This window comes from Erpetoichthys calabaricus, chromosome 5, assembly GCF_900747795.2.
Source record: "Erpetoichthys calabaricus chromosome 5, fErpCal1.3, whole genome shotgun sequence".
NCBI classification, from domain to species: domain Eukaryota; kingdom Metazoa; phylum Chordata; class Cladistia; order Polypteriformes; family Polypteridae; genus Erpetoichthys; species Erpetoichthys calabaricus.
This window is the reverse complement of record NC_041398.2, coordinates 188,910,729-188,938,555: the sequence shown is the minus strand read 5'-3', so window position 1 is coordinate 188,938,555 and position 27,827 is coordinate 188,910,729. Positions and strand designations below refer to the sequence as shown.

Sequence of the window (27,827 nt, the reverse complement as noted above, 5' to 3'; positions counted from 1 at the left end):
GTTTCTGCTGCAGTGAAGTCATAACCAATGGAATCCACATCTCCAGAGCTTTTTGGAGATCACAAAATTGACAAAAAGAATAAGTGCTAAGTGGAAAGTAGATGAAAGAGATCGGGGGGCAGCCAGAATACCTGAGTAAAACAGGGAAATGGCTGTCATACCAGTGGTGAGGGCAATGAATAGATTTAATAAAGGGCAAACTGTTTGAACAACATACCCACCCATAATGTATCCCAAAACATATGGTGGAATTCTTTCCCACACATTCATTCTCTTCCTTTTATCCGTCACCTCTGTTGTTAAAAGAAATGTACAGCCAGTATTACAACTGTTAGTATCCATGGCATCAGTCTGATGCACTGGTATCCAAAATACCTCCATTGGAATCTGAGGGATTAAAACTGTGCTACAGACTTGAAGGAACAGATCATAGCGACAGCAGCAAGTCTGCCCACTGTTCATTCAGCGTCTGCACCATGGAGAGTATCACGGTGACATGATACTCTTTATAGACCTACTGCAGTCCATCATATGATGAAAGGTTTGCTTCACTAATGCTGGACTGTCTTGATCAACCAATGACAAACTCCTTAAAGAGGCATGACATTGAAATGTTGCGACGTTTTGTCCTGTCTGGTAGGAAAGCTAGGTTTAAACTCTACTAAAGGAAATTCATTCAGATCATGAACTTTCACAGGATATTTCACCCCTTCTACCCAAATTTAAAAGACTGAGAAAAGGGAAGGTGCTGGACCATTTATGTGGAAAGCAATGTTCTTCATGAAAATCTGTGTGAATTTCCCCTTGGGGGTTAATAAAGTATCTATCTATCTATCTATCTATCTATCTATCTATCTATCTATCTATCTATCTATCTATCTATCTATCTATCTATCTATCTATCTAAATCAATTGTAAGTTTGTTTCTTCTGCCCCCAGGTCCACAGGCCTGTAATAATACTTCATCCCATTAGCATTTGGACCTGTGCTGGAAACACTGGCAGTATGGGAACTGGAATTGTACAAGCTGGGAGAGAAGCAGTAAAATAAATCTAGTCTTTTGCATACTTTGTTACTGTCCTCCATCTTTGTTTCTATTGTCTCGATCACAGACCCTGCCAGGTCAGTCAAGAGGATACATTTTGGTACTGAATAAAAACTTTTTCTATCTTCGGATTCAAGAATAATGCTACAATATTAAATATCAGAAATGTAGTACATTACAGTCTGCTGGTGCTTTCTGAGATGACCAAAGCATTTTCTTACATTGTCGTAAAGGAGAAAGAAAAACATGCCATCTGCAGGAGATACTTTTGAACAAGCATTGGCTGAATCGAGGAGTTATGCACATTATGGATTTACACTTATCTCTTAAAGCACACAAAGTACACAAGCATATGCCCGAGAGGCAGAAAGAACAACTGACTTTGTTCAACTAAAGTATGTAAGAAGGAAAGAATTATCTGCCTGACCTCAATTGTGGCTGAAACCTTTGATTTCGAGAAGTATTGCAGGAGAAATGAGGGACAATAATGCCGGTATGTTTTAACTGAAGAAATTATTTGTGGGCTTGATGGCCAAGTTCAAGTATGTGAATGTATGTATGGTTTATCACAGACTATTTATTGTAATTTTAAGAAGTATTACTTTGTAATAATCTTCTACATCAAGATTATAAGTAGTCAAACCACTTGGACATCCCTTGACTAATTACAGATTAGCTAGCTGTTATACTCTGCTATATTTTACATTCACATAAATGTTGACTCACTGAAATCCTGATATTGGAAACAACATGAATGATGGCCTTGGTCACTTTGGGTTATGATCCTTGATCAATGCAAGGACCCCTTCACACATGTGATCTAGAGAGAAATTCTAACAGCAACACTACCATTTATTCATTTTCTAAACCTGCATTTCCAAAACAGACTCCTTCTGGGCTCAACAGAAGAACCTGAAGAGGGTGCCAGTCCATTCCAGGGCATGCTCATTCACACATGCACACACACTTGTAAAAGAAAAATGTAGTTACAGTATCTTTGAACTTGACCTACTGTATATACCACTGGGATTTGGGTGCAAAGCCTCACAGACCATGACCAGCCTGGAATTTGAAACTGAGCTGTGACACAGTCAAGTCCTACCTTGCTGTGCCAACTGCAGTAAACATCCAAATAACTGCATCTTGCTTCCGGATAAAATACATTTAACAAAAACCCCAGGAGAGAGCAGCACTTTTAACAGCATTTTCTAAATTTTGTTCTATCACAAAACCTTTCAGTTTAGGGAACGTTAATGCCATTTATGCTTAAAGGATAAATGGTTTATAGTCACAATCAAGAGCTCAGCTGAAATGAAAGCCAAAAGAGGAGGCTGCACAGGAATAGAGTTTGCCAGCACTAATGTTCTAGAAGAAGAGGAATTCTATAAATTCTAAACTACTAGTAATCATAGACACATACTTTATGTCTGTCTATTGTGGCAATAACATCAAGGTCAGTGCTTCTTGAGATTCCACCATGAATAATGAGGATCTTCTGATCGATGATTGTAGCAAGAGGCAGCCAACTGAATACAATCTGCAATAACCTTAGGATCTTCTTTCCATGCACCTGAAAGAAAGAAGCTGTCTTGAAATACAGTGTAATGATTTTAAATTGGTGTTGGGGAGAAGTCTGTGAGGAGCACAGGGTTGCAGTAAGTACAAGTGAAGGACACATGTGGGCAATATACGATACACCATGTAAAGACAGAGAAAAATAAATTGCCAAGTTCACACATTCTGTGCTCTATTTTTCAACTACAGTTACAAACAGATGGCACTGTTTTGGAAAATTTAAGTTTCTAGGTGCATTCTTTTGCCATATCCTCCATTTTTGGAACACTGCTTGCTTTCCGTGATGTTCTGATTGGTGTCATAGTTATTCTGGGGCATTTTGTGTGTTTTATTATGTTGTCTTTTATTGTTAATTATTATAAATGTTACCGGCAATGTATGAAAAGCAGGCATTGTATAGAATGCCTAGGCAATATATAGAATTCCTGGCATTTTTGGGCACAATATGAAATATCCACATTATTTTAATATTATATATACTTTCCCTAGGCATTGTATGTAATACCTAGGCATTATATAGAATGACAAATCCTATTTAGGCAAAGTATTAAAAGAGAGTCATGAAAAAGGCTTTTATTGAAAAGACGTATATGAAAAAGAAAGAAATACAAAATAAAGTATAGGACTTTATTATTGAGGAAAATAAAATATGAACCTACTTGTTGCAACAAGGAAGAAAAAAAAATTATATTAAATTGCACTGAAATGCAAATGGGGAATTCTCCGTCTGAAGTGAGCGTCGAAAGTCACGTGATATTAGAAACGTGCATAGAATGCCTAGGAAATGTGTGAAATATGAATCGTTTCATACTTTGACGTCCAACTTTCGGCATTCTATATATTGCCTAGGTATTCTATACAATGCCTGCATTTCATACATTGCCGGTAACATAAACATTATTTTAGTACTATTATTGTCATGATGCCGTTTTGTTTGCCATGGATATTGCCATTTTGTGTTTTATCATCGGCAATACATTATTGTTTACTGTTGCTATGTTTGTCTTTGATCATGTGACAATGAAGTAATCGGACACTTTATGACAGCACACTCTGCCTGTATAAGATGGTGGCTTACACTTTCTGGCCTGCTAGATTTGAATCACTTTACTGTTTTCTACATCTTTGTTAGTGTCAAGGAAGCTAAAAGGCACTTCCAAGAAGACTTTAGTTATAGGATCTTTTGCTTTGACCTTTGTTTTTTTGCTTTGTGTTTGATGATCAGGTTTCCCGTCTCTCTCTGTATTGATCTCCTGCCTATCCTGTTTTTCAAACTGCCTTGTTTATTACTTTATTCTGTCATGATTCTGAGATTTTTCTAGGAACAGAATGCTATTCTGTAAATTGTCATATTTCATCCAGCGTTCCTATCCTGGCTAGGATTCCAATGCCTTTTATATTTTTTTGTTCAGTTTTTCACTTAACATTGTTGAAATGTAAAAATCTTTTTTCATATACCATTCATATACCATCACATACCACAAGGGACTGTCTAGTGTGTTTTACTATTTTGTTTACTGTTTTTCCTTTTGTGATCAAAATTTTATTGAAATACAATACTTTAAAGGGAAGCATTCCATTGGGAATTACAATAAAATAAAACTCCTTGCTTGGCACCCACTATTTAGAGGATTATAAAAAATATAATTGGGAATGAAACGGAGCAAAAGAAATCACAGCTTTCTTTAGAGAAATAACTTGTTAAAGATAAATCACAGTTCTTAAATTTAATGTAACAATTGTAATAATTGCCCTTCTAAAGCTTTCCTTTACTTCACTGAAGTGTGTTAAACCCAACCTGTGTTGATTTCCTGTAAGTTTTTTTTATATTGTACTAGGGGGCTTTCCCCCCTGCTCGCATCGCTCTCCCACCCCCTCCCCCCAGGGGTGCGCTACGCACCAGTCACTTCACGTCTCTGCCACTCGTGTTTGAAGGAGGGGCTGAACGCACGCTAAGGAGATGCGGTGTGATCAGCTGCTGGCTTGCTGCCGAGCTGCGTGTCCTGCTTGTTGCACTGTGCGTCGATCATTTAGAAGCCTGTACGGCAGCTGTCCTTTTGTCTCACTGCCTTGTCTCGCAGGACATTAAAGTGTCTCCGAGAAAATCATGCATCGTCTCCTTCCAAGCCTTTCAAGATTTTTTTTTTTTATAATAGATATCTATTCAAGTAATAAGGTTGTGAGATGTTTACTTCTTTTTTTTATTCTTATTTTTTATTTTTGTAGTTGATTTTCTACTTCTTCTTCCCTCTCTGGAGCAGCGCTGGTCATACTCATACTTAATAACACCACACTTCAGTTCTTTGCTGGGACACCAACAAAATGCAGACTGCACTAGAAGTATGTCCATGCCATTCACAGTGACTGGGTAGTTTATACCACTTCCAAGAGGTCCTAGCGCCACTCTCTGCATTAAAATATATTTCTTGTTTTTTGCGGTGTCTTTTTATTAAAAAGAGTAATATAAATGAGATTGAAAGCTTTTAACTGCTTAAAATTAAAAGAAATAACAAAATAGTGAATAATTTGTAGCATATCTCCATAATTATTATAATATATCAATTTCCCACATTTATATAAAGCAGTACAGTGTGATCTAATACAAAGCATGTCTTTGTTTAAAGAATAAATTTATATTGCAATGTCAATTATGTTCATCAATCCATTTTGGATTTGCAAAGTCACCAAACCCAGTTGCACACATGAGGCTTACTGTGCTTGTCCTTTTGAGAACAAGAAACAAATTCTGTGGCCATACGATAATATATCAAGCATACAGCATTATGGTCACATTCCAACAAGGAAATAACTTGTGTACATAATATACACATCTTGTTTGTACAATATAAAGCATTTAACCACAATGTAAGAAGTTACTCAGTGGACCCATATTGAAAATAAATACGATACTGAAATCTAGAATATCTGACATATGATCATTGGATTATTAAACTTTTTCTTTGGGGCAAAACAGTTTTTTCCTTTGTACACAGACAGACAAATATCTTGAAGACTCTGCACACAATGAAGATGTATGTGATATGGCTATATGAGCGAGTGCTCTGGCTGTGGTGCTGCCAGCTATCGTTAGACTGCACAGGAGATTAGCTGCCCGAGATAAGAAACAAGTGGATCTCCTCAGTCCTGATCCTGGTAAGCTGTTTGTGTGGCAATGCATACTCATCAAGAGGATCCATGTGTACTGTCTTAGCAACTGAAATGTGTAAGAGAATAAGCTGGCTTGGAAAACTGAATGAATGGCTGGATAGATTTAAATGATGATTTGAAAAACAACTTTATAAGATTTTAATAAACAGCTTAAAGAGTTATTTCAGGACCTTGAATTAGAGTAAGCTTGCCAAAGAGGTGTGACCTTCCAATCCAAGGGTGTATTCAAAGGAGAACAAATCTGGATAGTTTCACATTTGTAACTGAGATTATTCAGTACTTTTCATATTGCAAGGGATTAACCAGCTTGTTGTTTCATTTACTTGAAGCATTAGCTTCTTTTCAGGTTAAGTTTAAAGCAGTGTCAAATGTAACCACAATAAACATTACACCTTGAAGAATATAAAAATTCATATCTGATTTTCATTCTAAGAGCACACTTCAAGTCCTGACCACTGTGGCGTACGGCCAGGCCCTTTGCCTCCACACTGGAGGGACTGGGGAGGGAGCGTATCCAGAGCAGTACCTCCTCAGAACACTAGATGGCAGCCCCCCAGGGTTGCAGTGGTGCCTTGGTCTCTTGCAGGGCTCCATGGGAGTTGGAGTTGGATACAGGCCTGTTGGGATCTGTGGGCGCTGCCAGGGGGTGCTGCAGCAGCTGCTGAGCCCTGGAGTGCAGCTCTTCCACCACACCCAGAAGTCCTGCCGGAAATGCGTATAAAAGGGACCAACAGACACTACTCCGAGAGCCAGAGTCGGGAGGAGGGTGACGAAGCTTGCCAGGAGGAGTGTAGGAGAAAAAGAGAAAGAAGAAGACAAATTTGTATTGTGCTGGACTGTGTTGTGCTTGTGGGAAACGAGGAAAAAAGAAAAATAAATGCGTATGCTTGTACTTGTGCCTCTGCATGTGTCTGTGTTGGGTTTAGGCAGCAGTGTGGTCCACACCACATAATGTTGTCCACAGACCAGGTCAACATATAAAGGTCCCAAAGCTAATATTGTGCATTTAACAACGTTATGTCGGGCAACTCATTCTATTGTGGTGTTGTATCTGCTATTCCAGTGAACTTATAACAACTTGACTGGTCCACAGCATGGACACCAACTGCCCCCCGTACCCCTCTTCAGCTAATGTCCCTGAGCAGTCTGCTGACAAAAGGAAAGTGAGAGACAGAGTGAAAGCATTTGCTAAAATGAGTTCAGCAACAGACCAGAAGACACATGAGTCCCCTGGCAAAGAAACCAAAAACAAATTAGGTTTCTGTAACCAGAGTTGAAAATAACTATGTGATGTTGTGATTTGTAAGCATGGTCTTTCTTACTTATGCTTATCATGAACTCTTTAACTAAATAACTAAACTTTAACTAAATTCGTTAAGTAGTTCTCTCGTGAAACGAGGACAGACATACAGACAGACAGACAGACACTGGATTTTATGTATATAGAGATAATGTTTTGTTATGAAAAATCCTATGCAGAAAAGTGAATTTTGAGCAATCTCTAGCAAAAGATTGCAGTTTAATGTATTAACATTTGCATCTTTGACTTTTGCACCATTTTCTAGCAGTATTACCCACATGAAAGTTACAGTAGTTTGGACTGTATTATAATTTCGATAAGCTTAGTGTTTCAACAAACTCAAATTCATTTATGATACGCAAATTACAACCATTAATTGTTTCTCTATTATAAAAGAAAATCTTGAGACAAGACTATTGCCAAGAGATTTTATTAAGTCCTGCCCTCTCAACCATTTATGGTTAACGGCCCACGCCCACGGTCCTCTCATCTCTCATTCGTGTGAATGCTTTTGTCAGATACAGTTCCTGCGCTCTCAGCTCTTATAAATTTTTACGTTTTCCTCACTTTAAGTTCCCAATAAAAGAAGACTTATTGTGTCCAAATCTTATTGAAGAATTTCATTCCGAAGGGTTATCATTAGAAGAAATGAGTACACGGGAAATCTTAGCACCGAGAAGTCAAACAAACTAACGCAAAAATTGTTGATTGGTTACACAGCAAATTGGTTAAAGGCGTATCAATAGACTGTGCTGAAACAGTTGGTGGTGATTGTGCGGAAGATGAAAACATCAACTTACAATATCCCGGAGAATATCTACAACCATTAACACCGTCCGAATTACTTTTGAAAGAAGGATGTATCGTAATGTTATTGCATAATTTATGTATGAGTGATGGGCTATGCAATAGGACATGATTAGTTGTTTTCAAAATTGGTTGAACAATTCTGACATGTAAAATTTTAACAGGCGACAAGAAAGGTAATGTAGTACATCCTTCTGCGGATAACATTAGACACCAAGGAGATCTTGATATGCCATTCGTATTAAAATGTTTATTGTTTCCTGTTAGAATAGCTTTTGCAAAGACAATTAACAAATCACAGGGACAAACATTCGAAAAAGTCAGTTTATTTATTAGAGAGAAAGAAACGATACTCACTCACGGGCAATTAATTATACGTTGCGTTGTCATGATGCAACTCCAAACACGGAATCAAAATTCAATGCGATATTGATGAAAAGTTCATTTCAAATATTGTCTTTACTGACGTTTTACAGTAAAAGTGTAAGTTTAAAAAGTATTTGCATGTTAATTTCAAAGCCAAATAGAATGGAATCATATAACGCGACGAATACCTGTAACACAACATGAAACATAATTTTCTTTAAATTTATTACATTTTACTATTTTTAACTATAATAATAATATTATAATAATACATTTTATTTATATAGCGCTTTTCCCATGCTCAAGGCGCTTCACAGAGTCTTAGAAAAAACAGCAGGGTATATGTAACATTGGATACAAACGTTCTCTAAATAGAACAATGAAAGAGATAACAAAGCGTTAAATAGAATAAAGAACAATAAATACTAAATTCAATACTAAATGAAAAACCTAACAAATAACCTAATTTATGATATAACAGACACATAAAATATCCTGAGTACCTGGACAGAGAGGTAAATTGAAAGAAAGGGCAGAATGTTAAGTTAAAAGCCTTCCTGAACAGATGAGTTTTAAGTTGTTTTTTAAAAGAATTCATGGAGTCAGCTGACCTGATTAATTTCGGTAGGTCATTCCAGAGTCTGGGCGCTATACAGCTGAAGGCCCTGTCACCCATGGAGTGTAGATTAGTGAGGGGCACAACAAGATTACCAGAATCAGAGGACCTTAGTGGGCAGACAGGCACATAGTGATGGAGAAGGTCACTGATGTAGTTTGGCGCGAGGTCGTTTAAGGCTTTGCAGGTTATTAGTAGGATTTTATATTCAATCCTGTAAGACACAGGGAGCCAGTGAAGGTGAAGCAGGATGGGTGTTATGTGCTCACTGCTTCTGGTCCGTTTAAGGACTCTTGTAGCCAAGTTTGAATAAGCTGGAGCTGTGATATAATATTAGAAGGGGCACCTGCCAGTAGGGAATTACAATAATCATGTGAGATGTGATAAAAGCATGGACAAGTTTCTCAGCTTTAGAAAAGGAGAGGAAGGAGCGATCACAGGATATGTTATGGAGGTGAAAGTATGAATGTTTCTTAAAGGGCGGAATAAGAAAGAGAGCAATCAAAATTGACACCAAGATTCTTTTCAGTAGAGGCAGGTCTGATGAGATCACCGCCAAGATTTACTGGGAAGGAGCTCATTTTATTAAGTTACACTTTAGTCCCAATTTGCAGGAGTTCAGTTTTGTTGCAATTTAAATTTAAAGAGTTCTGCTCCATCCAGGTTTTAATTTCACTGAGGCAGATTGTGAAATGAGAAAGCTCTGATGAAGTTCCACTTTTAACATTGAAATAGAGTTCAGTGTCATCTGCATAAAAATGATAACCCAGTCTGAATAATATGAATAATATGGCCAAGGGGAAGCATATAAATACAGAAAAGCAGAGGACCGAGGACAGAGCCCTGAGGAGCTCCTTGTGTGACTGGCGCTGAGCTGGATCTGCTGTTGCCAAGACTAACAAACTCTCGCCTATTAGTCAGATAGAACTTGAACCACTGGAGGGCAGTGCCAGAGATACCCAGCATGTTCTCCATTCTGGACAGTAGGATGTCGTGTCTGACAGTGTCAAATGCTGCACTGAGGTCTAACAGAATTAATATGCTGGTTTGTTCAAAGTCTGCTGCCATAAGCAAATCTTTGGTTAACTGTAGCAGAGCAGTTTCACAGCTGTGCTGTGCTCTGAAACCAGACTGAAAGGGTTCCATCAAATTATTAGAAGTTAAGTACTTAGAGATTTGGGAAGCTACCACACACTCAACTTTGGACAGAAAAGGTAAGTGGGAAATAGGCCGAAAATTGTTAAGATTGTCAGCATCAACACCAGACTTTTTTAACACTGGGGTTACAGAAGCAGTTTTAAAAGTGAGCGGCAGAGAGCCAGTGTCAAGGGATGAGTTTATTATTGTTGTAATAGTCAGGATTATGGCATGAAGGCAGGATTTAAGTAGTGTGGTGGGGATGGGGTCCAGTACACAAGTAGTCGGTCTCATCTTACAAAGCAGGTTATTAACAAACGCAGATGTGACTGGTGAGAACTTAGAGAAGGAGCTGGATGAAGTGGAAAGACAGGGAAGGATATAAATGGATGATGGATTTATGTTAGTTGAATTATATAGATCTTTAATTTTATTGTGGAAAAAGTGGAGGAATTTTTCAGACTTCAGTAGAGGAGGTCATTAGGCCAGATGCGGGTTGGAGTAGTTTATTAACTACAGAGAACAAAACCCTTGGGTTATTGTGGGTTAACTATGGTTAATTACTCGCTGTAATGTAAAATAGTTAGGTCTATTATGCATATGTAACATTTCCCATGAAAATAATAATCTGTTTAAATTGTACATCCACTTCCGGCAGAGCCGCGAAATGGCTAGCGCATAGCGCCCACACTGGGGGTTCGCGAGCGAAGCCAGCAGGGGGCAGAGCTAGGGGGCTTTCAAAATGAAATCACTGTACACATTGCTACAAGCACGTGATGTTTTTAAGAATGAACAACTCAAAAAGAAATACAAAACACACAGTTACTATTCTCTGGTCTTCACAGGGTTTCTCTTTACAGTCTGCTGAAGTCCTCAGAGTGCCAGTTTATGTATTTTGTCCTCTCTGTCTCTCATTCATTAATACTAAACCTTAACGGGAGAGTTCACATGTCGGCACTATCCTGAAGCAAGTTGCTTTGGGATTCAATCTTGGAACCTCTTCTAAATTTACCATTAATGGTAAAGAATTTAGTCTACGATTTTATTACTGTGGTGCTACTCGGTCCAAACAAGCTCACATGAAGTCCTGTCTGTTGCTGTTTAGAACTCATTTTTTCTCAGTTTTGACATGTGTTGCTTATACATGTTTTATTTTTTTTTATCTTTGTAACATCAACTTCATCTCTGAAAACCAGGAAGTGCACAGCGCTGATGTTAAAACTGATGCAGAGGTGACGTCATGTGATGGGCACTTCTGGTCAATTTCCAGATCAGCATTTGAGCAACTGCTGCTTAAAAAGGTGGCAACCGTAAGAAACAAAATAGTGTTCGAAATACACTTGTAAAGTGTAAATACTTTTCAGAAATAAACGTATGAGGCAGAATTTAATTCAGCAAAGTCTGAAAAGTCTAAACATCATACCATACTCTCTTTTGCTGTTCATGTCAATGACTTAATTAATACATACATCATAATTGTGGCACCTTATTTACGATGGTGTCATAGGATGCTTTGTGTCTTTGATTGGATTTTTCTTTATTTATTATTTGGTTTCTGTGTTTCTCCAGTTTGATGATCAGTATTTCAAAGCCCTTTCTGGTATTCTGATCTTTTCGCCTTCTCCTTGCCACATGGCACTGGGTTTCCCTTCTGTCCCATGTTCAGGTTGTAAAGCTCTTTACATTCTAATTACATGGGCCGGTCGTGTCCTCCGCACAATCCAAACATTGCTGAGGAAGTGTGTGTAGCTGTATTGAGGCTTCTCACCAAGGTTCTCACTACACCACAGCATGTTTCACAGATCTAGTGTAAAGGGACCGTTTCCCAGTATCTGCAATTTGTTCAACCAAATTCCATCTCTTTTCATATTTCCTTCTTGAAGAATGATTTCATTCTATTAGTTTTAAAAACTATGGATCATAAGTAGATAGAGGGACTGATTTTGAGCACTTTGGTGTACGCTTCAAGTACCGCGTCAAATACTTTAGTTTTTTTTTTGCTTTCTTGTAAATAATAGAACATTTTGAACTTATGCAGCCTAGAACTGTTTTATTTTTATGACAAAGGCCTCTAATAGTACAAGTAGAAAGGTTTAGCATTTCTCCTATATAGTGTACAGAGAAAAAGCCTGGCTTTGCATTAGCTTTGATCTTATTGGATCTCACTGCCACTTTTACAAGTTAAGTTGACATTTTAACAATGTTTAGCTCAAAATAAGCATCTGTTTTCATTTTGAAATTTCAGAACTTTTACTTGCAAAACTGGAAACCAACTTGGATGTATTTAAAACATTTATCACAGCAAAAAAAGTGTTCCAAAAGACCATTTTGAAGTATTGCACTTCTACAGCATGCTGATAACTTTTAGTTTCAATGTAAGAATTTTGTTTCCATTTAGAAAAGAGCAAAGTTGTCGAATTAGCTCTGCTTTTCATGTTGTACTTGTGAACATTTTAGTATCTTGAATTTTCCACTTGCAATGCTGGAGCTCCAGTTGTGTTTAGATTCTTATGGTGTGCGTCACACAGCAAACATTCATAATGACCATTGTGATATCTTAGAATCTGTGATTTCAGCCGTAGCAATATCACTAATTTGAGATGAGGAGCAAACATTCAAGTCCAGTTTGGAAAGGGCACATTTTTGACTTTTAGAATGTAATAAGCATTAATGACCGTTTTGGAATCTCATGCTTCCCATTTGCAAAATTGGAACTTCATCTTTATTATGTTAATAATTATTACTTGGAAACATGTATTTTTTTATTTTCAAAGGAATAAATGTCTTGAGTAAACTTTGGTTTGTATGCTGATACTATGACCATTCAGGAAATCTCAAACTTCCATCCATTTTCCAATCCGCTGAATCCGAACACAGGGTCACGGGGGACTGCTGGAGCCAACACAGGGCGCAAGGCAGGAAACAAATCCCGGGCAGGGCGCCAACCCACCGCAGGGCACACACACACTCATACACACTAGGGACAATTTAGAATCGCCAATCCACCTAACCTGCATGTCTTTGGACTGTGGGAGGAAACCCACGCAGACACGGGGAGAACATGCAAACTCCACGCAGGGAGGACATGGGAAGCGAACCCAGGTCTCCTTACTGCGAGGCAGCAGCGCTACCACTGCGCCACGCAATCTCAAACTTTTCCACTAAAATCAAAACTTTGGGATGTTAACAAGACAGAGCTTGGAACAGGATCGTGACACAATTGGAGTTTGATGGGCCCTAATGCTCCCTGATGTGAAAATAAATCAAGTAAACATGACCTCCATCATTGAGATACAGCAAGTATATGAGCTACTTAAAAACAGTCATAATTAAACTTTATGGAGTTGACCGAATGGGGAAAACACAAGCCTTTTCATTTCAGTGTCAAGCATGTTAATAATAAAGCCTTGTGAAACAACAGCCTTGTAGTCATTGCGGGCCCTACTGTTATTTCACTGGAGACTATCGCAGCATCATTCTGAAATCATGGCATGGATTTGCCACAGTTATTTGTGCTGTTAAGGCCATTGCAATTCTAATATATGCTCAGTAACTATAATTAATATACAAGAATTTCTTACACAAACACTCGTTCAAAATGCTTGAATTCACTTCAGCTCCACACTCCCTGCTGCATGCGGCAGCCTCTGACCCAGCAACCGTCACGTAACTGGAATGAGCCGGACACACATACATAGCAAGGGGTAGGTATAGAAGTGCCATGGTACTTTTAATACAAACAAAAACAAAATCAAAACAGTGTTCCTAAGTGCAGATCCCAAATGTCTTCAATACATAATCCAATTTAAAACAAGGGACGTAAAACAATACAGTCATCGGGTCCTTAATGCCCAGACAGACAAGCCCAGCACAACTCCATCTTCGTCTCCCCAGCTCATCCACTGCTCGCTCAACTGATGTGGCTCCAGCCAGACCATCCAGGGTCGGTCCTCCCCCCGTCATCTTTAACACACCCGCAGTCATACCTCGGATGCTCACACCCACTCCACACAGTTCATTCAGTGGGGTGAAACAGCCCCTGGAACGCCACTCCATTGCTGCTTGTCCAGGCCCAAGATCACGTTGCCTTTTCCCCCACTAGCTGTCTGCTCTCGCCACACTCTGTTTCCGTTGTCTCTGCCTGGTTATTTTCTTCCTCCGTAGCATCTCTACTGTTCCGATTTCCAATTGAAAATAATATTTAAAAATTGCATATTTAATAATTGCCATTTTATAGTACCCCAGATGTCAAAATTTGTGTTTATTTACATGTTTATTTGTTTGGAATGTAGAGGCACCTAAATACATTTTACAGCTAAATTTGTTAATTTGGGTTGATTGCATTTTGATTTTTTACATTGGTGGCAAGACTTCTTTTCTTACGCTTCTTAAGTGAAAAACAATTCTTTTACAGCCTCATTAGTCAGTCACTCATTTTCCAACCCTTTCTATATCCTAACTGCAGGGTCACGGGGGTCTGCTGGAGCCAATCCCAGCCAGCACAGGGCGCAAGGCAGGAACAAACCCCGGGCAGGGCGCCAGCCCACGGCAGGACACACACACCAAGCACACACCAGGGACAATTTAGGATGCATGTCTTTGGACTGTGGGAGGAAACCAATGTAGACACAGAGAGAACATGCAAACTCCACACAGGGACGACCCGGGAAGCGAACCCAGGTCTCCTTACTGCAAGGCAGCAGCGTTACCACTGCACCACCGTGCCGCTAGCCTTATTAGTATTAATTGCAAAGCTCTCCCTCTGCTTTCATTACCTGGAAAATGACAACAGTTTACGGCCGTGCTGCCCATCTGATGGCCTCAAGTGTTTCATCACTAATCTACTTACAGTAAGCAAAAGGCCACTGTGACCTAAATAAGAAGTTTACAATGTCTCGTAGGTAATTGTAAGGATAAGAGAAAAGTAGTTATGTTTGAAAGTGTGCGGTCCAAGGAAGCAGGTGGTTTCTTGCAGTTATGCCAGTTTTTTAAAGTAGAAGACATATCTGTACTTCATGGAATAAGCAGACAGCTCTTCACCACATGGCACATAAATACCGAGACAGCGTTAGTGAATGTGACCAACTGAGCCACAGTATGGGTAACACGTTGGAAAAGTACAGGATGGCAAATGAATTTATTTTCTTACCTTATATTTCTGCATGACTTCTTTTGTAAATCCATACCTAATGCAAAGAGAAAATGATAAAATTACAGCATTTACAGTACACTGGCAATAAATAAATGAAGGGAAAGAGCTTTATTTTTGTAACTGTTAAAATAAAGATACCCACCAGCCAAGTGATATACTATTAAACATTAAAGAGTAAGAATGTGTCTAAGATTAAGAAAATAAAGGAAATGAACTTAAACAACAGAAGTAAGTAACAGAAGACTAAGTTTGATTTGGCAAGCTCTGCAAAGGGATGAGCGGGATGCTGCTGCTAAAGTAATCTTTTTTGTCTTTGAAACATTTGTGCTTCCTGTCCAGTTTGTCTTGTTCATTTCTGTAATGTTTGGCTGACTCTGAATAAAGACATCCTTAGGATGTCTAACTGAGTTATTTACCGCTGCAGAGATGCACCCACTACATATCACAAAACTGAATTATAACTTTTAACGTGAGTGTATGGTTCCCTCACATTACCTCAGATTGACAATGTAGTCTTCATGATTTCCTCTGTTCAGATGCACCTGGTTTGGATAAACTAGGAGGAAGGCGAACAGGATCATGAGGATCTCAATGGAGTCCTTGCCTCTGTCCACATAGTCTCCATTGAAGATGTAGGGCTTCTCTACAGATGGCAGGCCATTCTAAGACAGTTGTAAAAATCAATCAATTACCACATGCCAAGATGGGCAGATTTTCAAGCTTATACAGTATATAAATGTAATCATCTGTTGTAAGTTCACATAGTGCTCACTGGCTGCTATGTCTTTGTCATTCCAACAGATGGAGCAACACAAACATTTGTAGTAATAAAATGCATTGCAAATGCGACACATGGCTCATCACAAACATTAACACTGCTTTTACACATCCCATACCAAATGGCATATAATAAAGACACATGCATTGCAAGTGCCATTACAACAGATGGCAGAATGCATTTTATTAAGACAAATGTTTGCGATGCGTTGTCTGTTCGAACGACAAATGGAATTAATTTCATTGCTATTTGCATTACAAAATACATGCCAATAGATAATGCACTGCAAGCATTAACACTGAGGACAATGTTGGGTACTTAGATTTCAACCCTTTGAGACCTACCTTATAAAATATTAAAAGCAGATCATCTAGTTTTCCATGTAAATCCCCTATAAAAGAAAAGAAGGCATAAGTGAATGGCCCTAATAAGTAAATGCGTAACTTACAACCTCTGAGAACGGAGACCAAATCACATCCAAAAATCACTGACTGCCTTTTTTTTATTGACATGGTTTTCATTGAGTCGTGCAAATTCCTACAAATGAAGTTTTATGCTATCGTACAGACTTAGTGAAGCACAATCCTGACTAAACATGTTCCAAGAACAACTATTCTTTATTGAACATTTTTGGAAATTTAATCTTCAAGTGAATAAATAAGGGCCAGGACATCCAAATACAACCATTAAACCAGAGTAACATGAATCTTCTAACACAAAGGCAATAGGGGAAAACAATTTAAAAAATCCATAATACATCGGTCTTCCAGCCCAAATAATCGCTCACATGTACCTTGTAGCACACACCTTTCTGATTTATTGGCACTATATAAGAATCTCTGAGTGTGTTGGTGCTTCTTCAGATGGTGTGGTCCACACATTTTAGTGATAAATGTACATCTGAAATATTTAATAAGCTTAACAGCCTACAGGCTTCCCCTTTATTCAACTTGTAATTTATATTACAACTGGTGTAATCCCAAATGAGATTGAAGAGGCCTAGACTGAAACATGTGTTTTCTGGGTTATTTCCCATATAGCAAATGTTAATATACAGTAATTGAACTGGGTATTTTCTAGTGATGGACAACTCACAAATGATTTGTTCTTTTTGATCCACTCTTCAGTGAAATGTACCAATCAATTCTCAAGCATGAGTGAACTCAATTCAGTGAAGTTCAATGAGAGTGCTAAAGCGCATGCCTGTCCGGTGTGATGTCATCAGCGTCTTTCATTTCTCTGACATTAGTTGATGTTTAAAATGCACACACAAGAACTTCCTCACTCATGGGTCTCAATTCACTTTACCTATTATTCTTTTCAGTTCAAACTACATTCATATCGGCAAATAAAAACTGTCACTGAGCAAATGAAAACTGTCACTGAAGATTCATCATACAAGTACAATACAGTTTCAGCACATTTATATTTGAATGCATTACTTGTTTTGTTTTGTACATTCATTATTGGAATTGTTTTAAAATGAATATGTAAACATTATTAAAACTAATGTTTATGTACCTTTGTATATTTAATGCATTAGTGAAACAAAACTGAACCTTGTGATAATATTATTCTACAAGTAGGATATTATTATTATTCTGTTTCATAATTTCTAACAATTATTTGCTTTCAGTTTTACTTTAGCGCACTTTTTTATGGCTCAGCACTGGACATGTATCATTTTTCTTATTCTTTTGAGTTCGAACTGAATCATTACCCAAGAATGAGTCACACGATTCTCGTTCATTTGATTGATTTGTGAACAGAGTCATTACCAACAAAGAAGTCACATGATTCTGTTTCACTTGCAATTCTGTAATTTAATGTCTTACTTTAATTATGTATCTTAAATGAAAAGAAACAAAACTGAATCACGGCCAGTTATATGTTGCATTGTCACGATGTAAGTCCAAACACAGAATCAAAATTCAATGCGATATTGACTAAAATTTTATTCAAAAAATTGTTTTTACTGAAGTTTTACAGTAAAAGTGTAAGTTTAAAAAGTATTTGCCTGTTAATTTCAAAGCCAACCAGAACAAAATTGTATAATGCAACAAATATCTCTAACGCAACATGAAACATAATTTACTTTCAAATTATTATGTTTTACTAATTTTTAATATGCTTATTTACTCGCTTTAATGTAAAATAGTTAGTTATATTACGCATATGCAACAATTGCCATGAAAATAACAATCTGTTTTCCGCATCCCCATACGTGAGTGGCAGAACCGCAAAGAGGCTAGCGCGTACAGCTGGCCCAGGGGTTGGTAAGCGAAGTGAGCAGGAGGCAAAGCCCCCTAGTAATTAATAATATAAACTTACATGCATACATGATAATATATATATTACACACAAAATAATGTATGAATTATTAAATTAGATATTTGTGATTCCCAGTTCTTGAAGGTGATGTGTTGGATGCAAGAAAAATGGGCAGGCTTAATAAGGGTCTTAGCAACTTTGACAAGAGCCAGATTATGATGACTAGACGTCTGGGCCAGGGCATCTCCAAAATGACAGGTCTTTCAGGATGTTCCCGATATGTAGTTGCTAGCACCTACCAAAAGTGCACCAAGGATGGACAATTAGTGTACTGGCAACAGGGTCATTGGTACCAAAGGCTCACTGAGAACATGGGGAGTAAAGGCTGGCCCGTCTGGTCTAATCCCATAAAAGAGCTACTATAGCATAAATTGATGAAAAATGTAATGCTGGCCAAGAGTAAAAGTGTCAGAACACACAGTGCATCACAACTTGCTGCATATGGGGCTGCATAGCCGTAAACCGGTCAGAGTGCCCATGCTGACCCCTGTCCACCACTAAAAGTGCATACCATAGGCTCATCAGCATCAGAATTGGACCATGGAGCAATGGAAGACATTGTCATGTGGATGACCTGACACGTGTGAGTCATTTACCTGTGGAAGAGATGGCAGCAGGATGCATTATGGGAAGAAGACAAGCTGGTGGAGGCAGTGAGATGCTCTTGGCAATATTCTGCTAGGAGACCTTGTTATCCTGGCATTCATGTAATGTTACTTTGACATGTGCCACCAACCTAAAGATTGTTGCAGACTACATACACCCTTTCATGGTAATGGTTTCCCCTAATGGCAGTGGTCTCTTTCAGTGGGATTAAGCAACCTACCACACTGCAAAAATTGTTCCAGAATGGTTTCAGGATATGACAAAGAGTTCAAAGTTTGCCTTGGCCTCCAAATTTCCCAAATCTTTATCTAATTCAGCAACTGTGGGAAGTGCTGGAAATACTAGTTCAGTCCTTGGAGGCCTGCTGATAACATCTTGGTGCCAGATACCACAGGACACCTTTAGAGGTCTTCTGGAGTCAATGTCTTGATGGGTCAGAGCTGTTTTGGTGGCACAAAGGGCGCCTACACAACATTAGGCAGGTGGTTTAATGTTGTGTCTGATTGATGCATTTTTGCAGGTCATTTATTAACTAAAGAAAGTAATCCCAGTCCAACTAAAGCTATGTCAGATACTTGTGAGTATTCAGGAGTGCGCTTGTCTACATTAAATGAATATAAATATGATGCAAGTTATTTGAGCATTAAGGATAACACTATGTGGTGTACAGATACTTAAAAGTAGAAAGTGGTGCACTCAGATTTACTCTGACTTCATAGGGATGCAGATCTGAGTCAGCCATCTAACATGTAGACTTGAGCCTACCAGTTTTTCTGCTAATATGGACCTGTCTCCGTCAAGCATTTGAGAATAATCTCATTCAGTTGTTTCCAAGTTCAGCCCTAGGTGACCCCTGTGACTGCAAGTGTTTATTCCAACTTTTCCAAATTATTATTCTCTGACTTTTAATTGATGTCACTATTTAGTTACACACTTTCAAATATTTGTAAGGGATTTGTAAATATTTGAAGCTTTTTCTACAGTTTTAAATACTGCAACAGCTCTCCAGGGCTGGCAAAACAGTTAATGTTGGCTTAATCAGAAATGCTCGAACAGGTCAGGTAGACGGCACTTGCTCACCACAGACAGTGATCTCCTTGTTGTAGCAGGTAGACACACGGTTGATGTTTGGCATGAGTTTCAACAGTTTCCAAGTTTCAAGAAGAAGTTGCAAGACGTATCGAGCGTGGAGGTGCTACTGGGAAGAATGGAAATGATGAGTTAAGAGTGAGGAGTTTCAAGAAAGACATGGGAATACTGGGCTTTAGCAGACTTACTCTTATGCCCTGTACATCTAGTTTAATATAACTATTCCTTTTTCTTCCAAATGTCATTTCCTTCAGAAATCCCAGTGAGTACTGAGTATTAATCTGTACTCAACTCAAGAGCACTAACAATTTGAATTGCATTGAATTTTTATACATAGAATTTCCAGCCACTCATTCTTTATTCTATTTTCCTTTTGGCAATCTTTTATTGACATTATTTTATTATAAAGCACACTAATAATAATGTCATTCCAGTTTAGCCGAATTATAACTTGGTAAACAGATAAGAGGGAGAGCTGAAATTTGAACTCTCTACTCTTTATTTTTCATAGCACAGCATTGGTAAAATAATTTCAAACTGCTGAAGTGATAAAGCAAACAAAAGGGGTGTACTGTTATGTCTGCTCTAACGTCCACTATGTGACTTTTATATTTGAGAGTTCGTGATGAAGTAGACGTGGCAGCCATTAGTGACAGTGTGTTTTTATTCTGTGCATTCTTACTTGCTTATGTCGAAATGCTTCCACTAAGGCAGCTGCATGACTGGCAGTCAGAGGGAAACACAGATGAGGGCCCTTGTAGCCTTCTGACAGATGAATGTTTTCAAAGTCATAATACTTCTCCAATTCCATTTCTTCATTGATCTCCTTCTCACTGAAGATGCTGGTAATCAGGTCTCCTGGATAAAGAATAAGAAAAAAAAGAGAGTAATACTTCTATTACTCGATCCGTGTCATGTGTCAATAGAACTTTTTCACAGATGAATGAAACAAAATGAAATACATATTAGTGTGTATGGCAAGATTTAATGTATATACAGTTAAGTTAGGAACTCTAAGGAGATAACATCTTTGGTATGGAGAGATTGAAGGACCCAAGATCGATCGATCAGTCTGTCTATTTGTCTGTCCTTATAAGTCACAACTAAGAGTCTCTTGTTTTATTTATGTATGTCTTACGTATGTAGCTGATTACTAAGTCACAGCTCTTTAGGCGTATACTAAGCTGTCTAATTCTATTTAAAGTAGGTGGGCAGTTGTTGAAAAATTGTGTGTGTGAGAGCTATTTAAAATATCAATAAGCAATAATAAAGATTAACTTCAACACAGCATAGTGATGGGCATCACATGGATTGAGAACAGCAGCATTTGCTTGTTTTTTAATGTTCAAATAGTCTAATGGTCAAGTGAAGACTGAAACATCACCCAAAAACATTTAGCCTTGAGCTGTTCTGTGTTTGAAAATAAAAAAGCTAACTTGGTCAGAGCAAAAGGTGGACTTCAGTCAGTCAGATAAAAGCTGAGAAAAGAAGAGGTTTCAGATGAAGCATGTTAGTCATTGGTAGGGCTAACAACACAATTGAATTGCGGTTATAGTGGTTTAATGAAACTGGGCAGTGGAAGATTGGAAAACACATTGCCTTATTAAATGTGTACATATTTAGGCATATAGGATGACTGGGATATCATGAAAAAATTACGAGTCCATGCGAACTGGAATGGCCAGTGACGAGTCCACCTCTGATCATCAGTGTGGACCATTCATAACTGAAGACCAAGAATAAAGAGAAATGACGAAACTACACACAAGAAAGGTTGCAGGACCAAATGGAGTCAGTCCACAAGTTCTTAATGCCTGTGCTGACCAACTCTGTGGTGTTCTCTGTCACCTGTTCAGTCTGCCCCTAAAGTGACACTGTGGTGGAAAACATCCAGCATTGTTCCTATCCCAAAGGAGGCAGGCACCTCTTCACCTAATACTACAGACCAGAGGCACTATGAGAGACCAGTCCTGGACTATACGAGTCCTCTTGTGGTAGATCATCTGGACCCACTGCAGTTTGCCTATCAGACTAAGATTGAAGTGGAGGTTTCAGTTATCTTTCGGCTCCACAAGGCTTACTGTCAAATGGACAAAGCTGGCAGCACTGTGAGGATTGTTTTTTTGATTTCTCCAGTGCCTTCAATACCATCCAGCCATCCCTGTTAAAAGGTAAACTCGGAGATATGCAGGTGGATGTCTCTATGGTGTCCTGGAAAATGGTCTATCTGTTGGGTAGACTGCAGTGTTTGAGACTCAAGGACTGTGCCTCTGACACAGATGGGAGCAACACTGGCGCATTGGTGTATTGATAAAGGGGATGAGACAAAGTATAGGAGTCAGGTAGAGATCTTTGTTTCTTGGTGCAAAGAGAATTGTCTGCATATATACTGTATATGTATGTATGTATTATATAATGTGGCAAATGACACCCTTCACATCTTCAATAACTCTGTGATGGCCAATGTGATTTACTATGCTGTGTAACATCACTTCAAGAAAGGCCCACTGAATCAACAAACTAATTAAAGGGCAGGCTCAGTGATCAGACACACACTGGACCCCTGGGGGTCGTAGTGAAGGAGAGAGTTAAAACAAAACCGAGTGCCATTATGCACAATGCTGCACGTCCTCTGTCTGACACAATAACACTGAAGAGTTTCAGTCAATAAATTATTCAGCAGAAGTGTGTTAAGAAACACCACTGGGGCTCCTTTATATCAACAGCAATATGTCTGTTTAATGTCTCACTGGGACTGTGAGAGCCAAGTCAGAACTTTTCATTCTTTTTAATTTTTTTGCTTTATAGTCATTCCTCTGTGTGTTCAGACCAAAGTGTGTGTGCGTGTTTATATTTATGTATGTATGTATGATACATTTACTTATTTATTTAAAGAGCTCCTGGGGACAAATTAAGTTTTGTCTGTCTGACAGTCTGTCTATCTAATACATGCTTGTGGCAGAGGTGTGGGGTATTTACAGTATACAGTCTCAACGTAGACCACCATTTCTATCTTGTATTGTGTTATCTGTCTATCTGCTTTTCCGCCTATCTTATACACAGTAAATACTGTACAAACACAAGAAAATGGTGTGTAATAACATATAATTCAGCACACCTTTGCTCACCAATTATTATTAGACCTCTATGTCCAACGTCACATTGAACTGACACATAAAAATTATAATAGCTACAATAGTCAAAATAAGTAAGAGGCTGTGATAATAACTCAAAATTATCCAAGAGAAATTAATAAATGACATTACAAAAAACAAAACAAAGAATGAATATGGGAGATCTTACTTTCTTTAGTATTTGAAGGTGTAAAGTGATCCATCAGGGAGCTAAAGAAGTTGTACAGCTGGAAAACAAAGCATTTATCAGTGGAACAGAAGCTGTAGAGCCGTCCTGCTGCAAACAAGAAATGAAACCAACAAACTCTGTAGGGTTACCTGAATTCATAACTTGTCTTTAAAATGTAGAAATGAGTCGGGATTTAGTCATCCACTGAAAGTTTTCATGTGTCTCCTATTTAAACCTTAATTATTAGCAGACATTTTTTCCGGTCATTTCTACTTGCTTAAGCTATTTTACTACTTATGAATTTCAATCAGTTCTTCAGAGAAGCTAAGGTATCCTCACAACAATATAAAATCAGTCTGCAGCTTGGCTGTTTAATGGAGAGGTTAGCCATTGTGTCTGCATACAGAAAGCAGACTTTCACCAGGACTGCAGATTGAGTGTGCTTTGTTTGCTTCTGTGTTTTTAAAGACATTAATCATGTAATATTTCAGGTTTCCTTTAACTTAATACTATTTTAAAATTTACTTACACCTCCCTTTTTTTCATGTCCACTTATGGAATTCCTATAGGACTATTAACAATTGTCCAAATCACAGCAATTAAATTAATTCAAAGTACTTTAGAATGGTTCCTGTAATGTCAAAGTGTATCATATTCGCTAGGAAAATTATGTAAAGCAAAGTTCTGAGAAGTCAAGCAAAATGACACCTTTTATTAGCGAACTAAAAAGATTACAACATGACATCTTACCAGAAGAAGGGGCCCGAGTTGCCTTGAAAGCTTGCATATTGTAATCTTTTTAATTCGCCAATAAAAGGTGTCATTTTGCTTGACTTCTCACTACATTTATAATGGCTAACACGGTACAACACCCGAGTACGTAAAGCAAAGTTGAAATCAAGAGTGACAGAGTCTAATATTCCTTACTTTGATTCATTAGGGTAGTTGGTACAGTGGGCAAAAAGAATTTGATTCTTTGGTCACAAATTACTTATCATACTAACTCTCAAACAGTTTTAATACTGTAACTCTTTATCTCCTTCACTTACAACACATATAATAATAACAAATGAAATACCAAATTTGTTAGATAGTATAAACATAGAGGAATAAAATCAAATTGAGATTGTGTTTATATATTGTATCTTTGTGTAAGAGTATCTCATATTTAAAATCAATCTTTAGAATATCACACTCATGTCTGAGCAACAACATCATTCCTTTCAATTCCATTTTTTGTAAGGTTCTCACCTTAATCTGGTCCTGTTCCCCGGAATATTCAATTGACTGGAAAATTGTCCAAGTGCATCTGCGACGAACCTCTAAATGTGCCGTATACCGACGATACCACCTCTGAATGAGGATGGCTGCTTTCATGGCTGGTAAAAGCATATTAGCAAATTACAACAGTATATAAGAGTGAAGCCACACATCTTAATGCACTACTGCTGAGTGATACTCTTATTTGTAACTGAATAGAATCGAATTCAAAATATCCTCATAACTACCAGACTCTTTTAACACATTACAGGTGTCTGTGTACTGACAACAATTTTACACTTCCATTCTTTCAGCTTGTACTGCATCACATATTACTTTACAATTGCACATAGTATTCCCAATCTTGTCCAAGAACCGAGAGTTAAGAACAAATATCAATAAATGAACTCTGGGTTGACCTCATTTATCAAGATAAAGACAAATAGGCTTTTGAGGCCACAGGTGGAAATGATTAGTCCACATGACCAAGGGATTCATTTTGGAGTATCATCCTAGAGCATTAACGCATTTAAGAAAGCAGATTATCAGGCAGTTTTGTGCAAGCTTTTCATTTGTTTATTTTTTCAGTTAGAACAAGCTCAATTAGAGTCGAAAGCAACATTGCTGACAGTCCTGTTGAATGTGAAAAGTGTATTTACAAATCTAAATTTGTGGACTATTATTTCTAAACTGTTATGTAGAGACATACTGATACCTTGTTCAAGTAATGATCAATAAAACCTAATTCTTTTATTTCTTCTTTCTTTTCTAAATATCTTCATTGGTCTCGACTGCACGCCATTCAATAGTTCAAATTTCCAACTGACCTCTTTCTGATTTTTTTAAGGAATAATCTACTGTTGTTGTTGAGCTGCCACATCCCATGTTGTTTCTTTCTACGAGGTGTCAGTACCGGTCTGGCGTCTCCTTCCTGCAACTGTGTAAACAAAATAAAATCTTAAAAAAAAAAATCTATTAAATCCATGACCAAGTCTATTTATTTAATTTCTTTAATTGATGCTAGTTTATAGAATTCTCCAGGCCACGGCATGAACCATTTAGGGACATGTAGTGTGGCATGCTTCCATAGTAGGTAGTTATTTTAGTACTATGACAAATTATTAATAATTAAATAACAAAAACAGTTTATTCAAAGTGCATTTTGGTAAGACATTTAACTAAGAAGTTCAGTATACTCTGTACATATAGTAATATTATTATTACTAGTTGTACTAAATTAGATTTTACTTATTTGAACATGGCATATATCTGAGGAGCAGCCAATATTCTTTACTTTGACAGTAGCCAAAATTTACCACTCAGAACCATAGTCTGTTTTCAGAGGCACAGTTTTAAACATTGAAGAAAGTTTTCGTAATCCGAGAATAAAAATGCAAATTAAAAAGTAGCATCCCTTGAGATAAGTGATAGCATAACAACAGAAAGAATTAACAAGTCATATTAGATTATCCCAATACCATAACATATTATACAATACCATTCTCAAACTCATTCAGAGTAGCAGAGCCTATCCATATTTATACGTTTGTACAAGACAAAACCAACAACATGTTTACCCTTTTCCCTCTAGAGGTGGGTGGTTTTAGGGTGGTGAAGCTTTGCCATCAGTTACTGGAGGTGTTCCGCATGGCGACCTTGCACAGCTTCAGAACTATCCACTGTGTAATATTCAGGAGGTCACTATTCCATGAATAAAAAATACATAGCTTTCAATTCTGTCATATCAGGCCTAGGTTTACCTCAATGGATGAAGAGAAATCCGTTAAATTACCTAACAGCCTAGAAGAATAGAAAGCAAGACAGTAACACACAAAACACTCAGGTCTTAAACTAGAATGATCTTAAGGCCATTCAACATTTTTCTAACAATTATGAGGATGCTCCAGGTTTTAAGGGGACCTAGCTGAGTATTATTCTGCATAACAATGGATTAAGGTCACTTTACTTTATAGTTTTTACAATTTAGGCATGCGGCTTTACTTAATATTGTTTTTTATATACTTGAGCAGCATATGAGATTATTTAACAGATCTTTACCCTCCTCATTCATTCCCCTCCCAGTTCTATGACATGGTATAATCCGAAATCTAAGCCAAGATACTTTCAATGCATAACAAGCAAGCCATGCATTTTAGTGGCCAACTGGTGTACAACATATGCTGTGTAACGTAATGTACAGTGCAACGTCAGTCTGGCCTTGGTGTTACATACCCAGATCGACCACCAAGCCTAATTTGGTGTAAGTCACTCAGATCCTTATGATTGCCCATTTTTCCTGCTTACTATTTTTCTTCACTTACTGTGAATTTCCCCTTGGGATTAATAAAGTATCTATCTATCTATCTATCTATCTATCTATCTATCTATCTATCTATCTATCTATCTATCTATCTATCTATCTATCTATCTATCTATCTATCTATCTATCTATCTATCTATCTATCTATCTATCTATCTATCTATCTATCTATCTATCTCACTCCGTGACAGGTGCCATTGAAACGAGATAATTAATGTTATTCACTTCACCTGTCAGGGGTTTTAATGTTGTGGCTGATCAGTATATGGGGCTTGTACTATTTCTGGGTACCAAAACAAATTATAATCACCTTCATTTATTGCAGAGCCCTGCTACATGAAAGCACCTACAGCAGAACAGACAGCACCCGTGAGGGAACTTACAGGTAATAACAGTCATGCAGAGATTGGGAAATACACTGTTGTCAAGCTGGGATCGCCTGAATCACAGACAGACAGCTATATTTGCCATCAGACATCTTGTATTTGTGTGGATAAGTAATAGATCGATGTTCATTTATTTTGGTAAATATAGGGTAAATAATAAAGTAAAGTCATTATATTTTATCCAGTATGAATATATTTAAATATATTTTAGAAGTCTACTGGGCATAGGCTACATAAGCTAAGATAACAAGCAAGAAAACCACAGACCATAAGAACAGTTTGTGCATGCAGTGTAAATTAATTCATACACTTCACCACTGATCTAGTTTCCACCATAATCATTAAAACAAAATAATACAAAAAGTAAAACCAAACCATACATGCCAGAGTGACCATGATGACTATAAGCAAGTCTAGTAAATAGCTGCTACGGCACGCTCAATTGCAAAATTTACCTGGCAAAGCTAAACTCCAAAATCCAAAAACATTCTTCCCTTCAAACTATCAAAAGCTGTGACACAGACCACTTTTCTCTGAGTGCTGGTTGACCACCAACTCTGCTATCCAGAGGATGTAATTACTCAAATG

At 37.8% G+C, this 27,827-nt stretch overlaps 1 protein-coding gene across 1 annotated transcript in view; it reads right to left on the bottom strand.

The window, feature by feature from the left end:
- Positions 1-27,827, bottom strand: part of ppef2a (protein phosphatase with EF-hand domain 2a) — a 64,594-nt gene that overhangs the window by 27,979 nt on the left and 8,788 nt on the right. The window contains exons 2-10 of the mRNA XM_028803154.2: positions 25,361-25,470; positions 24,525-24,652; positions 23,274-23,331; positions 20,653-20,828; positions 19,962-20,076; positions 16,289-16,335; positions 15,662-15,828; positions 15,164-15,200; positions 2,466-2,615 (exon numbers count right to left, since the gene is read on the bottom strand). Of these exons, the coding sequence (XP_028658987.1) occupies positions 2,466-2,615; positions 15,164-15,200; positions 15,662-15,828; positions 16,289-16,335; positions 19,962-20,076; positions 20,653-20,828; positions 23,274-23,331; positions 24,525-24,652; positions 25,361-25,418 (936 nt within the window). The 5' untranslated portion in view covers positions 25,419-25,470. The remainder of the gene's footprint in view (positions 1-2,465; positions 2,616-15,163; positions 15,201-15,661; positions 15,829-16,288; positions 16,336-19,961; positions 20,077-20,652; positions 20,829-23,273; positions 23,332-24,524; positions 24,653-25,360; positions 25,471-27,827) is intronic.